Consider the following 22,340-nt stretch of genomic DNA (forward strand, 5'->3'; position numbering starts at 1 on the left):
CTGACACTGCAGTGTGGTACTGAGGGAGTGCAGCACTGTCTACACACTGACACTGCAGTGCGGTACTGAGGGAGTGCAGCACTGTCTACACACTGACACTGCAGTGTGGTACTGAGGGAGTGCAGCACTGTCTACACACTGACACTGCAATGTGGTACTGAGGGAGTGCAGCACTGTCTACACACTGACACTGCAGTGCGGTACTGAGGGAGTGCAGCACTGTCTACACACTGACACTGCAGTGCGGTACTGAGGGAGTGCAGCACTGTCTTCACACTGCAGTGTGGTACTGAGGGAGAGCAGCACTGTCTTCACACTGACACTGCAATGCGGTACTGAGGGAGTGCAGCACTGTCTACACACTGCAGTGCGGTACTGAGGGAGTGCGGCACTGTCTTCACACTGACACTGCAGTGCGGTACTGAGGGAGTGCAGCACTGTCTACACACTGACACTGCAGTGCGGTACTGAGGGAGTGCAGCACTGTCTACACACTGACACTGCAGTGTGGTACTGAGGGAGTGCAGCACTGTCTACACACTGACACTGCAATGTGGTACTGAGGGAGTGCAGCACTGTCTACACACTGACACTGCAGTGCGGTACTGAGGGAGTGCAGCACTGTCTACACACTGACACTGCAGTGCGGTACTGAGGGAGTGCAGCACTGTCTTCACACTGCAGTGTGGTACTGAGGGAGTGCAGCACTGTCTTCACACTGACACTGCAATGCGGTACTGAGGGAGTGCAGCACTGTCTACACACTGCAGTGCGGTACTGAGGGAGTGCGGCACTGTCTTCACACTGACACTGCAGTGCGGTACTGAGGGAGTGCAGCACTGTCTACACACTGCAGTGCGGTACTGAGGGAGTGCTGCACTGTCTACACACTGCAGTGTGGTACTGAGGGAGTGCAGCACTGTCTACACACTGCAGTGCGGTACTGAGGGAGTGCTGCACTGTCTACACACTGCAGTGTGGTACTGAGGGAGTGCAGCACTGTCTTCACACTGCAGTGTGGTACTGAGGGAGTGCAGCACTGTCTACACACAGCAGTGCGGTACTGAGGGAGTGCAGCACTGTCTTCATACTGCAGTGTGGTACTGAGGGAGTGCAGCACTGTCTACACACTGCAGCGTGGCACTGAGGGAGTGCAGCACTGTCTACACACTGCAGTGTGGCACTGAGGGAGTGCAGCACTGTCTTCACAATGCAGTGTGGTACTGAGGGAGTGCAGCACTGTCTACACACTGCAGCGTGGCACTGAGGGAGTGCAGCACTGTCTACACACTGCAGTGTGGCACTGAGAGAGTGCAGCACTGTCTACACACTGCAGTGTGGTACTGAGGGAGTGCAGCACTGTCTACACACTGACTGCAGTGTGGTACTGAGGGAGTGCAGCACTGTCTTCACACTGCAGTGTGGTACTGAGGGAGTGCAGCACTGTCTACACACAGCAGTGCGGTACTGAGGGAGTGCAGCACTGTCTTCACACTGCAGTGTGGTATTGAGGGAGTGCAGCACTGTCTACACACTGCAGTGTTGTACTGAGGGAGTGCAGCACTGTCTACACACTGACACTGCAGTGTGGTACTGAGGGAGTGCAGCACTGTCTTCACACTGCAGTGCGGTACTGAGGGAGTGCAGCACTGTCTACACACTGACACTGCAGTGTGGTACTGAGGGAGTGCTGCACTGTCTACACACTGCAGTGCGGTACTGAGGGAGTGCTGCACTGTCTTCACACTGCAGTGTGGTACTGAGGGAGTGCAGCACTGTCTTCACACTGCAGTGCGGTACTGAGGGAGTGCAGCACTGTCTTCACACTGCAGTGTGGTACTGAGGGAGTGCAGCACTGTCTACACACTGACACTGCAGTGTGGTACTGAGGGAGTGCAGCACTGTCTTCACACTGCAGTGTGGTACTGAGGGAGTGCAGCACTGTCTTCACACTGCAGTGTGGTACTGAGGGAGTGCAGCACTGTCTTCACACTGCAGTGTGGTACTGAGGGAGTGCTGCACTGTCTTCACACTGCAGTGCGGTACTGAGGGAGTGCTGCACTGTCTTCACACTGCAGTGCGGTATTGAGGGAGTGCTGCACTGTCTTCACAATGCAGTGCGGTACTGAGGGAGTGCTGCACTGTCTTCACACAGCAGTGCGGTACTGAGGGAGTGCAGCACTGTCTACACACTGACACTGCAGTGTGGTACTGAGGGAGTGCAGCACTGTCTACACACTGACACTGCAGTGTGGTACTGAGGGAGTGCAGCACTGTCTACACACTGACACTGCAGTGTGGTACTGAGGGAGTGCAGCACTGTCTTCACACTGCAGTGTGGTACTGAGGGAGTGCAGCACTGTCTACACACTGACACTGCAGTGTGGTACTGAGGGAGTGCAGCACTGTCTTCACACAGCAGTGCGGTACTGAGGGAGTGCAGCACTGTCTTCACACTGCAGTGTGGTACTGAGGGAGTGCAGCACTGTCTTCACACTGCAGTGTGGTACTGAGGGAGTGCAGCACTGTCTTCACACTGCAGTGTGGTACTGAGGGAGTGCTGCACTGTCTGCACACTGCAGTGTGGTACTGAGGGAGTGCTGCACTGTCTACACACTGCAGTGTGGTACTGAGGGAGTGCAGCACTGTCTACACACTGACACTGCAGTGTGGTACTGAGGGAGTGCAGCACTGTCTTCACACTGACACTGCAGTGTGGTACTGAGGGAGTGCAGCACTGTCTTCACACTGCAGTGTGGTACTGAGGGAGTGCTGCACTGTCTACACACTGCAGTGTGGTACTGAGGGAGTGCAGCACTGTCTACACACTGACACTGCAGTGTGGTACTGAGGGAGTGCAGCACTGTCTTCACACTGCAGTGCGGTACTGAGGGAGTGCTGCACTGTCTTCACACTGCAGTGCGGTATTGAGGGAGTGCAGCACTGTCTACACACAGCAGTGTGGTACTGAGGGAGTGCTGCACTGTCTTCACACAGCAGTGTGGTACTGAGGGAGTGCAGCACTGTCTTCACACTGCAGTGCGGTACTGAGGGAGTGCAGCACTGTCTACACACAGCAGTGTGGTACTGAGGGAGTGCAGCACTGTCTTCACACTGCAGTGTGGTACTGAGGGAGTGCTGCACTGTCTTCACACTGCAGTGTGGTACTGAGGGAGTGCAGCACTGTCTTCACACTGCAGTGCGGTACTGAGGGAGTGCAGCACTGTCTTCACACTGCAGTGTGGTACTGAGGGAGTGCAGCACTGTCTACACACTGCAGTGTGGTACTGAGGGAGTGCAGCACTGTCTTCACACTGCAGTGTGGTACTGAGGGAGTGCAGCACTGTCTTCACACAGCAGTGCGGTACTGAGGGAGTGCAGCACTGTCTTCACACAGCAGTGCGGTACTGAGGGAGTGCTGCACTGTCTTCACAATGCAGTGCGGTACTGAGGGAGTGCTGCACTGTCTTCACACTGCAGTGTGGTACTGAGGGAGTGCTGCACTGTCTACACACAGCAGTGCGGTACTGAGGGAGTGCTGCACTGTCTTCACACAGCAGTGCGGTACTGAGGGAGTGCAGCACTGTCTACACACTGACACTGCAGTGTGGTACTGAGGGAGTGCAGCACTGTCTACACACTGACACTGCAGTGTGGTACTGAGGGAGTGCAGCACTGTCTTCACACTGCAGTGTGGTACTGAGGGAGTGCAGCACTGTCTTCACACTGCAATGCGGTACTGAGGGAGTGCAGCACTGTCTTCACACTGCAGTGTGGTACTGAGGGAGTGCAGCACTGTCTACACACTGACACTGCAGTGCGGTACTGAGGGAGTGCAGCACTGTCTACACACTGACACTGCAATGTGGTACTGAGGGAGTGCTGCACTGTCTACACACTGACACTGCAGTGCGGTACTGAGGGAGTGCAGCACTGTCTACACACTGACACTGCAGTGTGGTACTGAGGGAGTGCAGCACTGTCTACACACTGACACTGCAATGTGGTACTGAGGGAGTGCAGCACTGTCTACACACTGACACTGCAGTGCGGTACTGAGGGAGTGCAGCACTGTCTACACACTGACACTGCAGTGCGGTACTGAGGGAGTGCAGCACTGTCTTCACACTGCAGTGTGGTACTGAGGGAGTGCAGCACTGTCTTCACACTGACACTGCAATGCGGTACTGAGGGAGTGCAGCACTGTCTACACACTGCAGTGCGGTACTGAGGGAGTGCGGCACTGTCTTCACACTGACACTGCAGTGCGGTACTGAGGGAGTGCAGCACTGTCTACACACTGCAGTGCGGTACTGAGGGAGTGCTGCACTGTCTACACACTGCAGTGTGGTACTGAGGGAGTGCAGCACTGTCTACACACTGCAGTGCGGTACTGAGGGAGTGCTGCACTGTCTACACACTGCAGTGTGGTACTGAGGGAGTGCAGCACTGTCTTCACACTGCAGTGTGGTACTGAGGGAGTGCAGCACTGTCTACACACAGCAGTGCGGTACTGAGGGAGTGCAGCACTGTCTTCATACTGCAGTGTGGTACTGAGGGAGTGCAGCACTGTCTACACACTGCAGCGTGGCACTGAGGGAGTGCAGCACTGTCTACACACTGCAGTGTGGCACTGAGGGAGTGCAGCACTGTCTTCACAATGCAGTGTGGTACTGAGGGAGTGCAGCACTGTCTACACACTGCAGCGTGGCACTGAGGGAGTGCAGCACTGTCTACACACTGCAGTGTGGCACTGAGAGAGTGCAGCACTGTCTACACACTGCAGTGTGGTACTGAGGGAGTGCAGCACTGTCTACACACTGACTGCAGTGTGGTACTGAGGGAGTGCAGCACTGTCTTCACACTGCAGTGTGGTACTGAGGGAGTGCAGCACTGTCTACACACTGCAGTGTTGTACTGAGGGAGTGCAGCACTGTCTACACACTGACACTGCAGTGTGGTACTGAGGGAGTGCAGCACTGTCTTCACACTGCAGTGCGGTACTGAGGGAGTGCAGCACTGTCTACACACTGACACTGCAGTGTGGTACTGAGGGAGTGCTGCACTGTCTACACACTGCAGTGCGGTACTGAGGGAGTGCTGCACTGTCTTCACACTGCAGTGTGGTACTGAGGGAGTGCAGCACTGTCTTCACACTGCAGTGCGGTACTGAGGGAGTGCAGCACTGTCTTCACACTGCAGTGTGGTACTGAGGGAGTGCAGCACTGTCTACACACTGACACTGCAGTGTGGTACTGAGGGAGTGCAGCACTGTCTTCACACTGCAGTGTGGTACTGAGGGAGTGCAGCACTGTCTTCACACTGCAGTGTGGTACTGAGGGAGTGCAGCACTGTCTTCACACTGCAGTGTGGTACTGAGGGAGTGCTGCACTGTCTACACACTGCAGTGTGGTACTGAGGGAGTGCAGCACTGTCTTCACACTGACACTGCAGTGTGGTACTGAGGGAGTGCAGCACTGTCTTCACACTGCAGTGTGGTACTGAGGGAGTGCTGCACTGTCTACACACTGCAGTGTGGTACTGAGGGAGTGCAGCACTGTCTACACACTGACACTGCAGTGTGGTACTGAGGGAGTGCAGCACTGTCTGCACACTGACACTGCAGTGCGGTACTGAGGGAGTGCAGCACTGTCTTCACACAGCAGTGTGGTACTGAGGGAGTGCAGCACTGTCTACACACTGACACTGCAGTGTGGTACTGAGGGAGTGCAGCACTGTCTTCACACAGCAGTGTGGTACTGAGGGAGTGCTGCACTGTCTTCACACAGCAGTGTGGTACTGAGGGAGTGCAGCACTGTCTTCACACTACAGTGTGGTACTGAGGGAGTGCAGCACTGTCTTCACACAGCAGTGTGGTACTGAGGGAGTGCTGCACTGTCTTCACACAGCAGTGTGGTATTGAGGGAGTGCAGCACTGTCTACACACTGCAGTGTGGTACTGAGGGAGTGCAGCACTGTCTTCACACTGCAGTGTGGTACTGAGGGAGTGCTGCACTGTCTAAGGAGCTGCATTTGTGCCCGAGATATTAAACCCGAGAGCCCCATCTTGCTATTTGTGTGAATGTAAAGAATCCTCTGGCACTATTTCAATGAAGAGGCGGGGGTCTATCCCCCATTTCCTCGGAGCAGGAATAGACCATTCAGCCCTTCCAGCTTGCTCTCCCATTCAATAAGGTTGTGGCTAATCTAGTGGTGGACTCAATACCACCCCCCGTCTGTCCCCCATAACCCTCCCTTGCCGAACACAATCTGACTCTACCTTAAATAATTTGAAAGATCCAATTGGCACTACCCACTGGGGAGGAGAATTGACACTGAAAAAGATTGTTTGCATCTCTGTCTTGAAAAGAAGAGCTGTTATTTTTAAACTATATCCCCTAGTTTTAGTCTCCCACGTCTAATCTCGTATCAAACTATTCTCTCTCGGGAGGTCACAGGTCATTCAATGAGCGATCGCTTCCACTTAAATTAGTGAGCCCAATTTAGAGAATTGTTATATAATTTGTTGTAGTCATATTATTAAAAGCCCTGGTTCAAATGCATGCAGAATTGTGTCTTCTAAAGCTGCGATTAAGGGGTCTTAAAGATTTTAACCATTTACTTGTTTACAGAGATGGCTAATGGAATATTTTGTGTGTTTAGGAGGTTCCCTGGGGTGTAGATTATTTGAGGGATTGCGCTTCGTCCTAGCTAAGCAGGTCATTGGACAGCTTAGTGGGAGGAAGGGCAGCACGGTGGCGCAGTGATTAGCACTGCTGCCTCACGGCACCGAGGTCCCAGGTTCGATCCCAGCTCTGGGTCACTGTCCGTATGGAGTTTGCGTATTCTCCCCGTGTTTGCGTGGATCTCACCCCCACAACCCAAAGATGTGAAGGGTAGGTGGATTGGCCATGCTAAATTGCCCCTTAATTGGAAAGTAAATGAATTGGGTACTCTAATTTTTTTATTTTTTTTTTAAAGCTGAGCGGGAGGAGACTGGAGAACGCCTTATGCTTGGGATACAGTTGATGTCATTAATGGGAGGAGCCAGGGCTGTCTGTAGTTTTGCAGATTGCCATTGGATTTTAGTCTGTCAAAACAGAAGGATTTTCAGGTTGTTTCTGAAAGGGTCTCTCTTCAAAGGTCTGCGCAGAGAAACAAGTAACCCTGATTGTTAATTTTATTTATAAGTGGCATTTGAACTGTATTGGGTTGCTTATTTGGAAAGTACAGTAGCAGGTGTAGATAGTGAGTTAAAGATTTTTCCTCCATTTTATTTAATTTAAGAAGAGTTCTGACTGTTAACTGGAAAGCTATTACTGTGTAACTGATGTGAGTGATTCTGTGTTTAAATTAAAGTTTGTATGAACATAAAATATACCTATTGGTCAAATCTCTCCTGTGGTTCAGTAGTCTTCCTTCACAGTCTTGCGATTATGATCCCTGGCCCGACCCCAACAGTGGCTGGGGTACCGGACAGAAACCCCAATATTTTATTTAATTTGTAAGACTGTGACAAAAGGATACTTTGCTCCAGGAGTGACTCCACCCACAAATCGAGATATGGCATATTAAAACAGCTTTATTACTAACAATGTATTACTAACTTTATCATAAAGACAACTAGCTTTCAATGTCTGTGTGGAGTCTGCAAATCCTCCTCGTGTGCGCGTGGGTTTCCTCCGGTTTCCTCCCACAGTCCAAAGATAGAACATAGAACATAGAACAATACAGCGCAGTACAGGCCCTTCGGCCCACGATGTTGCACCGAAACAAAAGCCATCCAACCTACACTATGCCATTATCATCCATATGTTTATCCAATAAACTTTTAAATGCCCTCAATGTTGGCGAGTTCACCACTGTAGCAGGTAGGGCATTCCACGGCCTCACTACTCTTTGCGTAAAGAACCTACCTCTGACCTCTGTCCTATATCTATTACCCCTCAGTTTAAAGTTATGTCCCCTCGTGCCAGCCATATCCATCCGTGGGAGAAGGCTCTCACTGTCCACCCTATCCAACCCCCTGATCATTTTGTATGCCTCTGTTAAGTCTCCTCTTAACCTTCTTCTCTCCAACGAAAACAACCTCAAGTCCATCAGCCTTTCCTCATAAGATTTTCCCTCCAAACCAGGCAACATCCTGGTAAAGATGTGCAGGTTAGGTGGATTGGCCATGATAAACTGCCCTTAGTGTCCAAAATTGCCCTTCGTGTTGGGTGGGGTTACTGGGTTATGGGAATAGGGTGGAGGTGTTGACCTTGGGTAGGGTGCTCTTTCCAAGAGCCGGTGCAGACTCGATGGGCCAAATGGCCTCCTTCTGCACTGTAAATTCTATGATAATTACCTGTTAAACAATGCTTAACAATACAATGAAACAATCCCAACTGCCATCTTTATCTCCACTCAAAGAAAATCCACCTCAGGTCACAATCCACATTTAAATAAACGTCGTCTACCTCATACGCTGCAGGAAAGGATGTCCCGGAGCGTGGTACATTGGCGAGACCATGCAGACGCTGCGACAACGAATGAACGGATATCGCGCGACAATCACCAGGCAGGAATGTTCCCTTCCAGTCGGGGAACACTTCAGCAGTCAAGGGCATTCAGCCTCTGATCTCCGGGTAAGCGTTCTCCAAGGCGGCCTTCAGGACGCGCAACAACGCAGAATCGCCGAGCAGAAGCTTATAGCCAAGTTCCGCACACATGATTGCGGCCTCAACCGGGACCTGGGATTCATGTCGCATTACATTCATCCCCCACCATCTGGCCTGCGAAATCCTACCAACTGTCCTGGCTTGAGACAATTCACACCTCTTTAACCTGGGGTTACCCCATCTCTGGATCTGTAAAGATTTAATCACCTGCTAATGGTCGCATTCCAAGCATTGTCTGGCATCTTTGAATCTGTCTATATATATGTTTCTGGAACATACCTCTTCATTCAGAGGAAGGAGCAGCGCTCCAAAAGCTAGTGACATCGAAACAAACCTGTTGGACTTTAACCTGGTGTAAGACTTCTTACTGCGCATTTAAATAGTTAGCAGGCTGAAGAATACTTGCTATGGAGAGATGTCTTGGATAAACCACTATGACAAAGAGAGATCCTTCAGGAATCAGCTTCAGATTCTTGCCTGTCTTAGTATCTAAACTGCCAGCCTCTGAAATTGCTTCAATCTTGTTCACAGGCAAATCTAACCTGTGTTGAGAGCAGATGCTTGTCTGTCCACATCCCAATCTAAAACTAAAACTGAATCTCAAAACTCAACACCTGACATCTTCCTTCCCTGCTCCTCCCTACAACAGCAAACAATATCCATGGCTTGAATGAATTATGATCCCACTTTTATGATGCTTTAATTGTACTTGTCTCCAAAAGTGTCCACTGCCTTTCAAACCAGGATTTTTATAAACATGACAGCAGCAGTTAAACACACTAGCCCAGGCGTTTATCCCTTACTGCACCAAATACACATAATACAATATCTCTGAAATTCCTCCATTCATCACCATTCCGAATTGGAAATTGTTGGTATTGCCGTTCGCACAGTCCCAACATTAGGAATTATGAGGAAGCCTAAATTGTAACAACAATGAGAATACCAGTTTATTCATTAAACGGAGAACAGAAGTGTGATGAATGTAGGAATTTCAGATATATACTATAATTTCAGATATATACTATAATTTCAGTTATATACTATAATATATTCCGGTACCCCAGCCACTGTTGGGGTCGGGTTAGGGATCATAATCACAAGACTGTGAAGGAAGACTACTGAGCCACAGGAGAGATTTGACCAATAGGTATATTTTATGTTCATACAAGCTTTAATATATACCAGGGGCTGGTTTAGCACAGGGCTAAAGAGCTGGCTTTTAATTCCCGTACCAGCCTCCTTCATTTCATAATATGTGTATCAGACGCAGTAATGTTCAACGGTCTGGGTTAGTGTGTGTATGTACCTACTGCAGCGAGGGTTTTAGAAATCTTGGTTTAAAAGACAGACACTCTGGCGACAGAATGATAATTAAAGCATCATAAAAATAAGATCATCATTTGTTCAAACAGTGTTTATCTAAATAGGGCTAATGGCATTTTGTTTATAAAAAGGTTCCCTGGGGTTTAGATAATGGAGGGGTTGTGATTATCCTTAGTAGTGGGAGAGAGATGATGTAGCTAATGGAAGGAGCCTGACATTGAAGCAGTCAGGTATTGAGTATCAGTTTACATTTTGCTCTGAACAGAACAGGAGCTTTTGGTCAAATGCTGGGAAGTTAAACAGCAGTTTGACGCACACAAGACCACAAGACATAGGAGCAGAATTAGGCCACTTAGCCCCTCGAGTCTGCTCCGCCATTCAATCATGGCGGATATTTTCTCATCCCCATTCTCCTGCCTTCTCCCCATAACCCCATATCCCCTTATTAAACAAGAACCTATCTATCACTGTCTTTAAAAAAAAAAAAATTTTTTAGAGTACCCAATTCATTTTACCCAATTAAGGGGCAATTTAGCGTGGCCAATCCATCAACCTGCACATCTTTGGGTTGTGGGGGCGAAACCCACGCAAACACGGGGAGAATGTGCAAACTCCACACGGACAGTGACCCCGAGCCGGATCGAACCTGGGTCCTCGGCACCTTGAGGCAGCAATTCTCACTGCGCCACCGTGCTGCTCCTCTATCTGTCTTAAAGACACTCAGTGATTTGGCCTCCACAGCCTTCTGCGGCAAAGAGTTCCACAGATTCACCACCCTCGGCTGAAGAAATTCCTCCTCATCTCAGTTTTAAAGGATCGTCCCTTCAGTCTGAGATTGTGTCCTCTGCTTCTAGTTGTTCCTAAAAGTAGAAACATCCTCTCCACGTCCACTCTATCCAGGCCTCGCAATATTCAATAAGATCCCCCCTCATCCTTCTAAACTCCCAACGGGTACAGACCCAGAGTCCTCAACCGTTCCTCATACGACAAGCTCTTCATTCCAGGGATCATTCTTGTGAACCTCCTCTGGACCCTTTCCAAGGCCAGCACATCCTTCCTTAGATACGGGGCCCCAAACTGCTCACAATACTCCAAATGGGGTCTGACCAGAGCCTTATACAGCCTCAGAAGTACAACCCTGGTCTTGTATTCTAGCCCTCTCGACATGAATGCTAACATTGCATTTGCCTTCTTAACTGCCAACTGAACCTCCACGTTAACCTTAAGAGAATCGTGAACAAGGACTCCCAAGTCCCTTTGTGCTTCTGATTTCCTAAGCATTTCCCCACTCAGAAAATAGTCTATGCCTAAATTCCTCCTTCCAAAGTGCATAACCTCACACTTTTCCACATTGTATTTAATCTGCCACTTCATTGCCCACTCTCCTAGCTTGTCCAAATCCTTCTGCAGCCCCCTTGCTTCCTCAATACTACCTGTCCCGCTACTGATCTTTGTATCATCTGCAATCTTAGCAACAGTGCCTTCAGTTCCTTCTTCCAGATCATTAATGATCTGTGAATTTAAAGCTGTTCCCTAAAGGATCTCTCTCTCTTTGAAAGCAGTTTCTCCAAAACATCGCAATATAGCAAGTATTCCTGTGTTTGCCAACTGTATTTAAAAGTGGATTTTGGCCCAAGGTGGGTTTTGTCTGAGTGGAGATAAAGGATAACAGTTAGAAGTTAGTGTTGCATTTTATTGTTAAGCATTGGTTAACTGGTAATAAGAAGATATTTTCTTGATGATATTAAAGTTAGTTTAATCCTGTGTTAGTAATAAAGTTGGTTTTATTTCCCTATTTGTCCGAGGAGTCACTCCTGAAGCATCCTTTCCTCAGAGTCTCAAAAATTAAATAATGTATTGGGGTTTGTCTGGTATCCTAGCAACTGCTGGGGTCTGGTCTGGGATGGTAACAGAAGCAATACCTGATTGAACATGTACATTTGTACAGAATCAGTACAAAAGCAATTTCAGCTTCACATTTCCTTGTGCAAATAGATATTGGGGCTGGTTTAGCTCAGTTAGTTGGACAGCTGGTTTGTTTTGCAGAGCGAGGCCAGCAGCGCGGGATCAATCCCTGTACCGTCTGAGGTTATTCATGAAGATCCCGCTTTCTCAACCTTGCCCCTTGCCTGAGGTGTGATGATCCTCAGGTTAAATCACCACCAGTCAGCTCCCCCCCTCAAAGGGGAATGCAGCCTATGGTATCTGAGACTATGGCGACTTTACCTTTACTTTAGATATTGGCCCAAATCATTCGGTCAGCAGTGATGCAGAGGACATTGCAGCTGACTGCGAAGATAACTGCACACTTACCTTTCTGCGTCCATGTAGCTGGGATACTATCCAGACTGCATCAGCTATGCTCCAGCGCCACTATCCATGGGGAGCAATGGGAAAGAGGAGAAACACAGAGGACACAGCATCTATTCACAACATCATCTGCTCTGTTCAGGTAGCTTATTAAAGGTTTTAAGGATTTTCAATGAAGTGGGTGAGAATGAATGGGCAGGTGGGATCCTGCGGCGTAGATTCCCTGTTTCCTACTTTCCAACTACAGTTGTGACTACAGTTAAACATGAATCATTGGCTGTGTAGCAGTTTGTGACATCCTGACAATGTGCAAGGCACTGCAGAAATTCTCGCTTGTTCTTTTATAGAGGCAGCTAGCAAATGATTTATAACTTCAGTCTCTGCAACGCCAATTATTTCAGGAGAATTCACACACATAACTTACAAATAAAAGGACTGTCCCCTCTCGTTTTCAGACGTAGTCCATCTCCAATCTCCAACTCAATATTTTCCATCTCTCTCTCCGGGATCCAGAATGCCAAGCTCTGATCAGGTGTGTGCTTCTCAGAGATTCTCAACAGCTCAGGTTTATTAATCAAACTCTTCAGCTCATCCACTGAAATCTTATCTGTTTGTCCCTTTGCTTCCACTTCTATCACACAAGAGAAAACAAGAGAAGATTGAACAAAAGGTCCAGGAGCCCCAGAGCCTCGACCTCTGCACCATTTTCAACTCCTTGGAGTTTACGACCATTTTCACATCACTTAATGCCCACTACGGTTTCACCTATTCTGTTTTTTAGTACTTTAATGGAACCGAACTCTGACCCCATTGTTCAACAGTCCCGCACTGCCCAGAAAGGCTGACATTGATCTGCCAACAATCCCCATCTTTCTGCACGAATCAAGTAAGATGGGCTGAATGGTCGTGAACATCTATTACCGCATTTGCCTACTGGGCCCTTACCAACACAGAATTCAGAACAAAGAAGATGCCAAATGTCAGTTTCCTCCAATCATCGATAAGCTTCTTATTCAGGAACAGAAACAGGAGGCCATTCAGCCCCTCCAGCCTGTCACACAGGAACAGGAGGAGGCCATTCAGCCCCTCTCCAGCCTGTCACACGGGAACAGGAGGAGGCCATTCAGCCCCTCTCCAGCCTGTTGCAGAGGAACAGGAGCCCAATCAGCCCCTTAAGCCTGTTACACAGAAACAAGAGGAAGTCATTCAGCCCCTCGGGCCTGTCACACAAGGAACAGGCCATTCAGCCCTCTAGAGCCTGTTGCACACAAAATATCTGGAAGTAAAAGTCTAACTCTGACCATGTGGTTTGTCATAAAAACCCATCTGGTTCACTCATGAACAGCACAGTGGTTAGCACTGTTGCTTCACAGCGCCAGGGATCCAGGTTTGATTCCCCGCTGGGTCACTGTCTGTGCAGTGTCTGTACGTTCTCCCCCTGTCTGCGTGGGTTTCGTCCGGGTGCTCCAGTTTCCTCCCACAAGTCCCAAAAGACGTGCTGTTAGGTGAATTGGACATTCTGAATTCTCCGTGTACCCGAACAGGCGCCGGAATGTGGCGACTAGGGGCTTTTCACAGTAACTTCATTGCAGTGTTAATGTAAGCCTACTTGTGACACTAATAATGATTATTATTAATGTTCTTTAGGGAAAGAAATCTGCCGTCCTTACCCGGTCTGGCCTACATGTTACTCCAGACCCACAGCAATGCGGTTGACTCTTAACTGCCCTTTGAAATGTCCTAGCGAGCCGCTCAGATTCAACCGCTACAAAAACACAAAAAGGAATGAAACCGGACAGACCACCTGGCATCGACCCAGGCACCGGAAACCACAATGACAAACCCAGCCCTGCCGACCCTGCAAAGTCCTTACTAACATCTGGGCGCTTGTGCCAGAGTTGGGAGAGCTTCTCACAGACTGGTCAGCAACAGCCTGACATAGTCACACTCACAGAATCACACCTGACAGACAATGTCCCAGACACCACTCTCACCATTCCAGGGTATGTCCTGTCTCACCGGCAGGACAGATCCAGCAGAGGGGCCGGCACAGTGGGATACAGTCGGGAGGGAGTTGCCCTGGGAATCCTCAACATCGACTCTGGACCCCATGAAGTCTCAGGGCTTCAGGTTAAACATGGGCAAGGAAACCTCCTGCTGATTGCCACGTACCGTCCACCATCAGCTGATGATTCGGTATTCCCAAAGGAGAGGGACACGTTGATTGGTGGTGTCTCAGAAGGATGTGTAAACACTTTAGAACAGGTTGTTATTACGAGGGATGAAGTTTTAGGTGTGTTAAAAAGCATTAAGGTAGTCAAATCCCCAGTGCCAGATGGCATCTATCCCAGATTACTGAGGGAGACAAGAGTTGAAATCGCTGGGCCTCTGACAGAAATCTTTGTGTCCTCATTGGCCACGTTGTTGTCCCGTTATTTAAGAAGCGTTGCAAGGACAATCCGGGTAATTATAGGCCAGTGAGTTTGACGTCAGTGATTGGATTGGATTTGTTTATTGTCACGTGTACCGAGGTACAGTGAAAAGTATTTTTCTGCGAGCAGCTCAACAGATCATTAAGTACATGAGAAGAAAAGGGAATAAAAGAAAATACATAATAGGGCAACACAACATATACAATGAAACTACATAAGCACCGGCATCGGATGAAGCATACAGGGTGTAGTGTTAATGAGGTCAGTCCATAAGAGGGTCATTTAGGAGTCTGGTGACAGTGGGGAAGAAGCTGTTTTTGAGTCTGTTCGTGCGTGTTCTCAGACTTCTGTATCTCCTGCCCGATGGAAGAAGTTGGAAGAGTGAGTAAGCCGGGTGGAACATAGAACATAGAAAATACAGCACAGAACAGGCCCTTCGGCCCACGATGGTGGGAGGGATCTTGGATTATACTGCCCGCTTTCCCCAGGCAGCGGGAGGTGTAGATGGAGTCAATGGATGGGAGGCAGGTTCGTGTGATGGACTGGGTGGTGTTCACGACTCTGAGGTTTCTTGCGGTCCTGGGCCGAGCAGTTGCCATACCAGGCTGTGACGCAGCCCGATAGGATGCTTTCCATGGTACATCTATAAAAGTTGGTAAGAGTCAATGTGGACATGCCGAATTTCCTTAGTTTCCTGAAGAAGTGTAGGCGCTGTTGTGCTTTCTTGGTGGTAGCGTCGACGTGGGTGGACCAGGACAGATTTTTGGAGATGTGCACCCCTAGGAATTTGAAACTGCTAACCATCTCCACCTCGGCCCCATTGATGCTGACAGGGGTGTGTACAGTACTTTGCTTCCTGAAGTCAATTACCAGCTCTTTAGTTTTGCTGGCATTGAGAGAGAGATTGTTGTCGCTACACCACTCCACTAGGTTCTCTATCTCCCTCCTGTATTCGGACTCATCGTTATTCGAGATCCGGCCCACTATGGTCGTATCGTCAGCAAACCTGTAGATGGAGTTGGAACCAAGTTTTGCCACACAGTCGTGTGTGTACAGGGAGTAGAGTAGGGGGCTAAGTACGCAGCCTTGTGGGGCGCCGGTGTTGAGGACTATTGTAGAGGAGGTGTTGTTGTTCATTCTTACTGATTGTGGTCTGTTGGTCAGAAAATCGAGGATCCAGTTGCAGAGTGGGGAGCCAAGTCCTAGGTTTTGGAGCTTTGATATGAGCTTGGCTGGGATTATGGTGCTGAAGGCGGAGCTGTAGTCAATAACTAGGAGTCTAATGTAGGAGTCCTTGTTTTCGAGATGCTGTAGGGATGAGTGTAGGGCCAGGGAAATGGTGTCTGATGTGGACCGGTTGCAGCGGTATGCGAATTGCAGTGGATCAAGGCATTCTGGGAGTATGGAGGTGATGCACTTCATGATCAACCTCTCGAAGCACTTCATTACGACTGAAGTCAGGGCCACTGGTCGGTAGTCATTGAGGCACGTTGCCTGGTTCTTCTTTGGTACCGGTATGATGGTGGTCTTCTTGAAGTAGGTGGGGACCTCGGAATGGAGTAGGGACAGGTTAAAGATGTCCGTGAATACCTCTGCCAGCTGGTCCGCGCAGGCTCTGAGTGCACGACCAGGGATCCCGTCTGGGCCCGTTGCCTTCCGAGGGTTCACTTTCAGGAAGGCCAATCTGACTTCGGAAGTGATGGTGGGTATGGGTGAATTATGGGCTGCTGGGGCACTCGCCAGCGGATTGTTGGTTACCTGCTCGAACCGAGCACAGAATGCATTGAGTTCATCGGGGAGGGGTGCACTGCTGCCAGAGATACTGTTCGGCTTCGCTTTGTAGCCCGTTATGTTGTTCAGTTCTTGCCACAACCGCCGAGAGTCTGTCTGTGACTCTAGCTTGGTTTGATATTCTCTCTTGGCATCTCGGATGGCTTTGCAGAGGTCGTACCGGGATTTCTTGTATAGGTCAGGGTCGTCTGCCTTGAACGCCTCAGATCTGTCCTTCAGTCGGGAGTCAATCTCGCGATTGAGCCATGGTTTCCGGTTGGGGAACACACGTACTGCTTTCTTTGGCACGCAGTCGTCCACACATTTGCTGATGAAGTCTGTGACGGTGGTGGCATACTCATTTAAGTTGGTCGCTGAGTTCTTAAATATGGACCAGTCCACTGTCTCTAAGCAATCACGTAAGAGCTCTTCTGTCTCCTCGGACCAGCACTGCACAACCTTCTTAGCTGGACTCTCCCGCTTGAGTTTCTGCTTGTATGCCGGGAGAAGGAGCACCGTCTTATGGTCTGATTTCCCAAAGTGCGGTGGGGGGGGGGGGGGGGGGTAATGATTGAGAATTAGCAGTGGAAGGGTGTTTTTCAGAATGGAGGTCTGGAACTAGTGGTATTCTGCAGGGATCAGTTCTGGGACATCTGCTGTTTGTCATATGTATAAATGACTTGGAAGAAAAAGTAGCGGGTCTGATGAGCAAGTTTGCGGATGATACTAAGATTGCAGGAGTTGCGGATAGTGATGAAGATTGTCAGAGAATACAACAGGATATAGATAGGCTGCAAAATTGGGTAGAGAAATGGCAGATGGAATTTAACCCGGACAAATGTGAGGTGATACATTTTGGTAGTTCTAATTCAGGTGGGAGCTATAAAATAATTGGCAGAACCATCAGGAGCATAGAGAGACACAGAGAGATCTGGGCGTGCAGGCCCGCAGATCCTTAACAGTGGCAGCACCGGTGGAAATGGTGGTAAAGAAAGCATATGGCATGCTTCTCTTCATCAGATGGGGCATTGAGTATAAAAGCTCGCAAATTATGTTACAGTTATATAGAACATTGGTTTGGCCACATTTGGAATACTGTGTCCAATTCTGGTCACCACACTACCAGATCGCCATGGAGGTTTTGGAGAGAGCACAGAAAAGTGTCATGTGAGAGTACCTTTAAGAAATGGGAGTTTATTACTGCAGTGATGTCAGAGAGTGGGTGGAGCTGGGCTGCCTGTCAGCTTTTTGCTTTCGTTTTAGGCTGTTTGCTGCAGGGTGTGTTTTAGTTTCGTTTTCAGAGCTGGATAGCGGCAGTCACAGCCAGAAGGTGTATTAGAGTCTCTGTCTGTAATCTAAAGAATATAAATCGATCCTTTGGTGATTTAAAACTAATAACTGCTCTCAGTAGTGACTTTAACCTGATATGCTTCTGTTTAAAGGTTTTTTAAAGTCTTATCATAGAATTTACAGTGCAGAAGGAGGCCATTCGGCCCATAGAGTCTGCACCGGCTCTTGGAAAGAGCACCCTACCCAAGGTCAACACCTCCACCCTATCCCCATAACCCAGTAACCCCACCCAACACTAAGGGCAATTTTGGACACCAAGGGCAATTTATCAAGGCCAATCCACCTAACCTGCACATCTTTGGACTTTGGGAGGAAACCGGAGCACCCGGAGGAAACCCACGCACACACGGGGAGGATGTGCAGACTCCGCACAGACAGTGACCCAAGCCGGAATCGAACCTGGGACCCTGGAGCTGTGAAGCAATTGTGCTATCCACAATGCTACCGTGCTGCCCAATGGATGTTGAAAGGACAGCCTAAGGATTACTTAGTGTTGTATTCTTTGGGGGGTTGTATTTGAATTGATGGTTGCCAAGATGTTCACTGTATGTCTTAAAAAGGTTAACTTGAGTTCATAGAATAAACTTTTGCTTTAAAAAATACTTTTCCATTTCTGCTGTCCCACACCTGTAGAGTGGGCCGTGTGCTTCCCATACCACAATCTAATAAAAGTTGTGGGTCAGGTGAACTCCATGATACACTTTGGGGTTGGGGGTCTCTAAACCCTGGCCCATAACAAAAGGTTTACCAGGATGTTGCCTGGTATGGAGGGTATTAGCTATGAGTAGTGATTGAATAAACTGGGATTGTTCTCCCTAGAGAGACGGAGGCTGTGGGGCGACCTGATAGAAGTTTATAAAATGAGGGGTATAGATAGGGTGAACAGTTGGAGGCCTTTTCCCAGGGCGGAAATGACAATTACAAGGGGCATAGGTTCAAGGTGAGGGGGGAAAGGTTCAGTGGAGATGTGCGGGGGAGGTTTTTTTACACAGAGGGTGGTGGTGGCCTGGAATGCACGGCCAAGTGAGGTGGTTGAGGCAGATACGTTAGCGACCTTTAAGACTTATCTGGATAGATACATGAACAGATGGGGTATAGAAGGATACAGGCGTTTGGTCTAGATAGTGAATAGTGCTCTGTTCCCTGTAAGAACACTATTCACGCAGCCCTATGCTGCTCTTGCTCATGTATTTGCTTTGTTTGGCCCCTTGTTCCACACTGTAACCAATCACTATTTGTCGATGTACCATTTGTCAATGTTCCCTGTTGATTATTCTTTTGTCTACTATGTACGTACTGTGTACGTTCCATCGGTCGCAGAAAAATACTTTTCACTGTACTTCGGTACATGTGACAATAAATCAAATCAAAGATAGGACACGTGATCGGCACAGGCCTGGAGGGCCAAAGGGTCAGTTCCTGTGCTGTATTGTTCTTTGTACTCCTCCATGTTGAACATCACTTTGAGGAAGCACTAAGAGTGGGCAAGGGCGCAGAATATGCTCTGGGTGGGGACTTCAATGTCCATCACCAAGAGTGGCTCGGTAGTACCACCGCAGACCGAGCTGGCCGGGTCCTAAAGGACAGAGCTGCTAGACTGGGACTGCAGCAGGTGGTGAGGGAAACAACAAGAGGGAAAAACAAACTTGACCTCATCCATCTGCCTGCTGCAGAGGCATCTGTCCATGACAGTTTCGGTAGAAGTGACCACCGCACAGTCCTTGTGGACCCATCTTCACATTGAGGTACCCTCCATCCTCTCCAAATGGAGCAAGACCGGGACAATATCCAGGCTTGGGCTGACAAGTAGCAAATTACATTCATGCCACACAAGTGCCAGGCAATGACCATCTCCTACAAGAGAGGATCTAACTACGCCCCTTGACATTCATTGGCATTACCATCGCTGAATCCCCCACAATCAACAACCTGGGGGTTACCATTGATCAGAAACTGAACTGGACCCAGCCACATTAATACTGTGGCTACCAGGGCAGGCCAAAGGCTAGGAATCTTACAGCGAGTAACTTATCTCCTGACCCCCACCACCCCCCCCCCACCCCCAAGCCTATTCACCATCTACAAGGCACAAGTCAAGAGTGTAATGGTATACTCTTCACTTGCCTGGATGAGTGCAGCTCCAATAACACTCAAGAAGTTCAACATAGGGGCGGAAAGGGGCGCAGTGGTCAGCACTGTTGCCTCACAGCGCCGAGGACCCGGGTTCGATCCCGGCCCCGGGTCACTGTCTGTGTGGAGTTTGCACATTTTCCCCGTGTCTGTGTGAGTCTCACCCCCACAACCCAAAGATGTGCAGGATAGGTAGATTGGCCACGCTAAATTGCCCCTTAACGCTAAATTGCCCCTTAATTGGAAAAAAATTAATTGGGTGCTATAAAGTTATGTAAAAAAAAAAAAGCTCAACACCATCCAGGACAAAGCAACCAGTTTGATTTCAACTCATTCCACAAACATTCAATCCCTCCACCACCAACGCACAGTAGCAGCCGTGTGTACCATCTCCAAGATGCATTGCAGTAACTCACCAAGGCTCCTGAGACAGCACCTTCCAAACCCACGATCATCTAGAAGGACAAGAGCAGCAGATACCTGGGAACCCCACCACCTGGAGGTCCCCTCCAGGTCACTCACCACCCTGACTTGGAAATATAATCGCCGTTTCTTCACTGCCGCTGGGGCAACATTCGAAACTCCCTCCCTAACAGCGCAATGGGCGTACCTACACCTCAAGGTCTGCAGCTGTTCAAGAACGCAACTTACCCCCACCTTCTGAAAGGCAACTAGGGATGGGCAATAAATGCGGCCTAACCAGCGACACCCACATCCTGTAAATGAGTGAAAAAAAATCACAGGAACAGGAGGCCATTCAGCCCCTCGAGCCTGTTACACAGGAACAGGAGGAGGCTGCTGGACTTTGTCAGTCTGTTCCAACATTGAAAAACTCATGGTTACTCTGATCCGAGTACACATACTCACTGAAGGAAGACATCAAGTAGCCAGTGTTGACCTTTTTGGTTTCACTAAAATTCGGTTCTATCTCCACCCCAACTGAATCAAATTTCCTTTTGTGAATTTTTGTTGGCTGAATGTAAAGAATAAAGTAACGTTCCTGGAATGTAGAAAGATTTTAAAACATACAAATGAATGAAACCAAACGGACACAAAGAAATTACCTCCTAATTTCCCTCAACCCATTCCCCAGATGCCGCCCCCATTCCCCAGACGCCGCCCCCATTCCCCAGACGCCGCCCCCATTCCCCAGACGCCGCCCCCATTCCCCAGACGCCGCCCCCATTCCCCAGACGCCGCCCCCATCCCCCAGACGCCGCCCCCATTCCCCAGACCCCGCCCCCATCCCCCAGACCCCGCCCCCATCCCCCAGACCCCGCTCCCATCCCCCAGACGCCGCCCCCATTCCCCAGACCCCGCCCCCATTCCCCAGACCCCGCCCCATTCCCCAGACCCCACCCCCATTCCCCAGACGCCGCCCCCATCCCCCGCCCCCATTCCCCAGACACCACCCCCATTCCCCAGACCCCACCCCCATTCCCCACCCCCATTCCCCAGACCCCACCCCCATTCCCCAGACCCCGCCCCCTTACCGGGCTGCTCCCAGTGGGTTTGATGTGATGGTGGCTCACCGAGCTCAGCGTTCCCTCCAGCACCGCCCCCGGGCCCCTGGAAACAAAGTGAATCCGTTACTGCCTCGGCCCAGAGTCGTGAACACCGCCCAGTCCACACGAACCTGCCTCCCATCCATTGACTCCATTTACACCTCCCGCTGCCTGGAGAAAGCGGGCAGCATAATCAAAGATCCCTCCCACCCGGCTTACTCACTCTTCCAACTTCTTCCATCGGGCAGGAGATACAGAAGTCTGAGAACACGCACGAACAGACTCAAAAACAGCTTCTTCCCCGCTGTCACCAGACTCCTAAATGACCCTCTTATGGACTGACCTCATTCACACTACACCCTGTACCCCCCCCAGCCCCGCCCCCCCCCCCAGCCCGGCCCCCGGGCGGCGGACTCACCCCTGCAGCGCCTCCGGCTCCCAGCGGCCCGGCAGCGGCTCCGGGAGGAGCGGCCGCCGCCTCAGAGGCAGATCTTCATACAGCCGGCTCATGGCGGACAACAGCTTCCGGGGTCAGGGAGGGAGGGGGCGGGGACCAGGCTAGGGGCGGGGTCTGGTAAAGGGGGCGGGGCGGCGGAGATGTCGGGAGGACGGGGCGGGGACCGGGATGGGGGCGGGGCCGGGTAAAGGAGCGGGGTGGAGAGGGGCAGGGGGGAGGGGGAGGGGAGGGCAAGGGATGGGGGCGGGAGGAAGGGGCGGGGCCCGGGCTGGGGGCGGTGCCAGAGGATGGGGAGGGGGACAATGCAGGGGGCGAGGCACTGGGCGCCAGAAGCGCTGGGGGCGGGGCCGGTAAAGGGGGCGGGAGGAAGGGGCGCGGCCCGGGCTGGGGGCGGGGTCAG

At 50.2% G+C, this 22,340-nt stretch overlaps 1 protein-coding gene across 1 annotated transcript in view; it reads right to left on the reverse strand.

The window, feature by feature from the left end:
* LOC140387331 (AP-3 complex subunit sigma-2) overlaps positions 1-22,050 on the reverse strand; it is a 137,495-nt gene extending 115,445 nt beyond the window's left edge. The window contains exons 1-4 of the mRNA XM_072470264.1: positions 21,902-22,050; positions 21,472-21,547; positions 20,846-20,978; positions 12,721-12,927 (exon numbers count right to left, since the gene is read on the reverse strand). Of these exons, the coding sequence (XP_072326365.1) occupies positions 12,721-12,927; positions 20,846-20,978; positions 21,472-21,547; positions 21,902-21,993 (508 nt within the window). The 5' untranslated portion in view covers positions 21,994-22,050. The remainder of the gene's footprint in view (positions 1-12,720; positions 12,928-20,845; positions 20,979-21,471; positions 21,548-21,901) is intronic.
* Between the last annotated feature and the right edge of the window lie 290 nt (positions 22,051-22,340).

Source organism: Scyliorhinus torazame, chromosome 12 (genome assembly GCF_047496885.1).
Source record: "Scyliorhinus torazame isolate Kashiwa2021f chromosome 12, sScyTor2.1, whole genome shotgun sequence".
Lineage (NCBI taxonomy): Eukaryota > Metazoa > Chordata > Chondrichthyes > Carcharhiniformes > Scyliorhinidae > Scyliorhinus > Scyliorhinus torazame.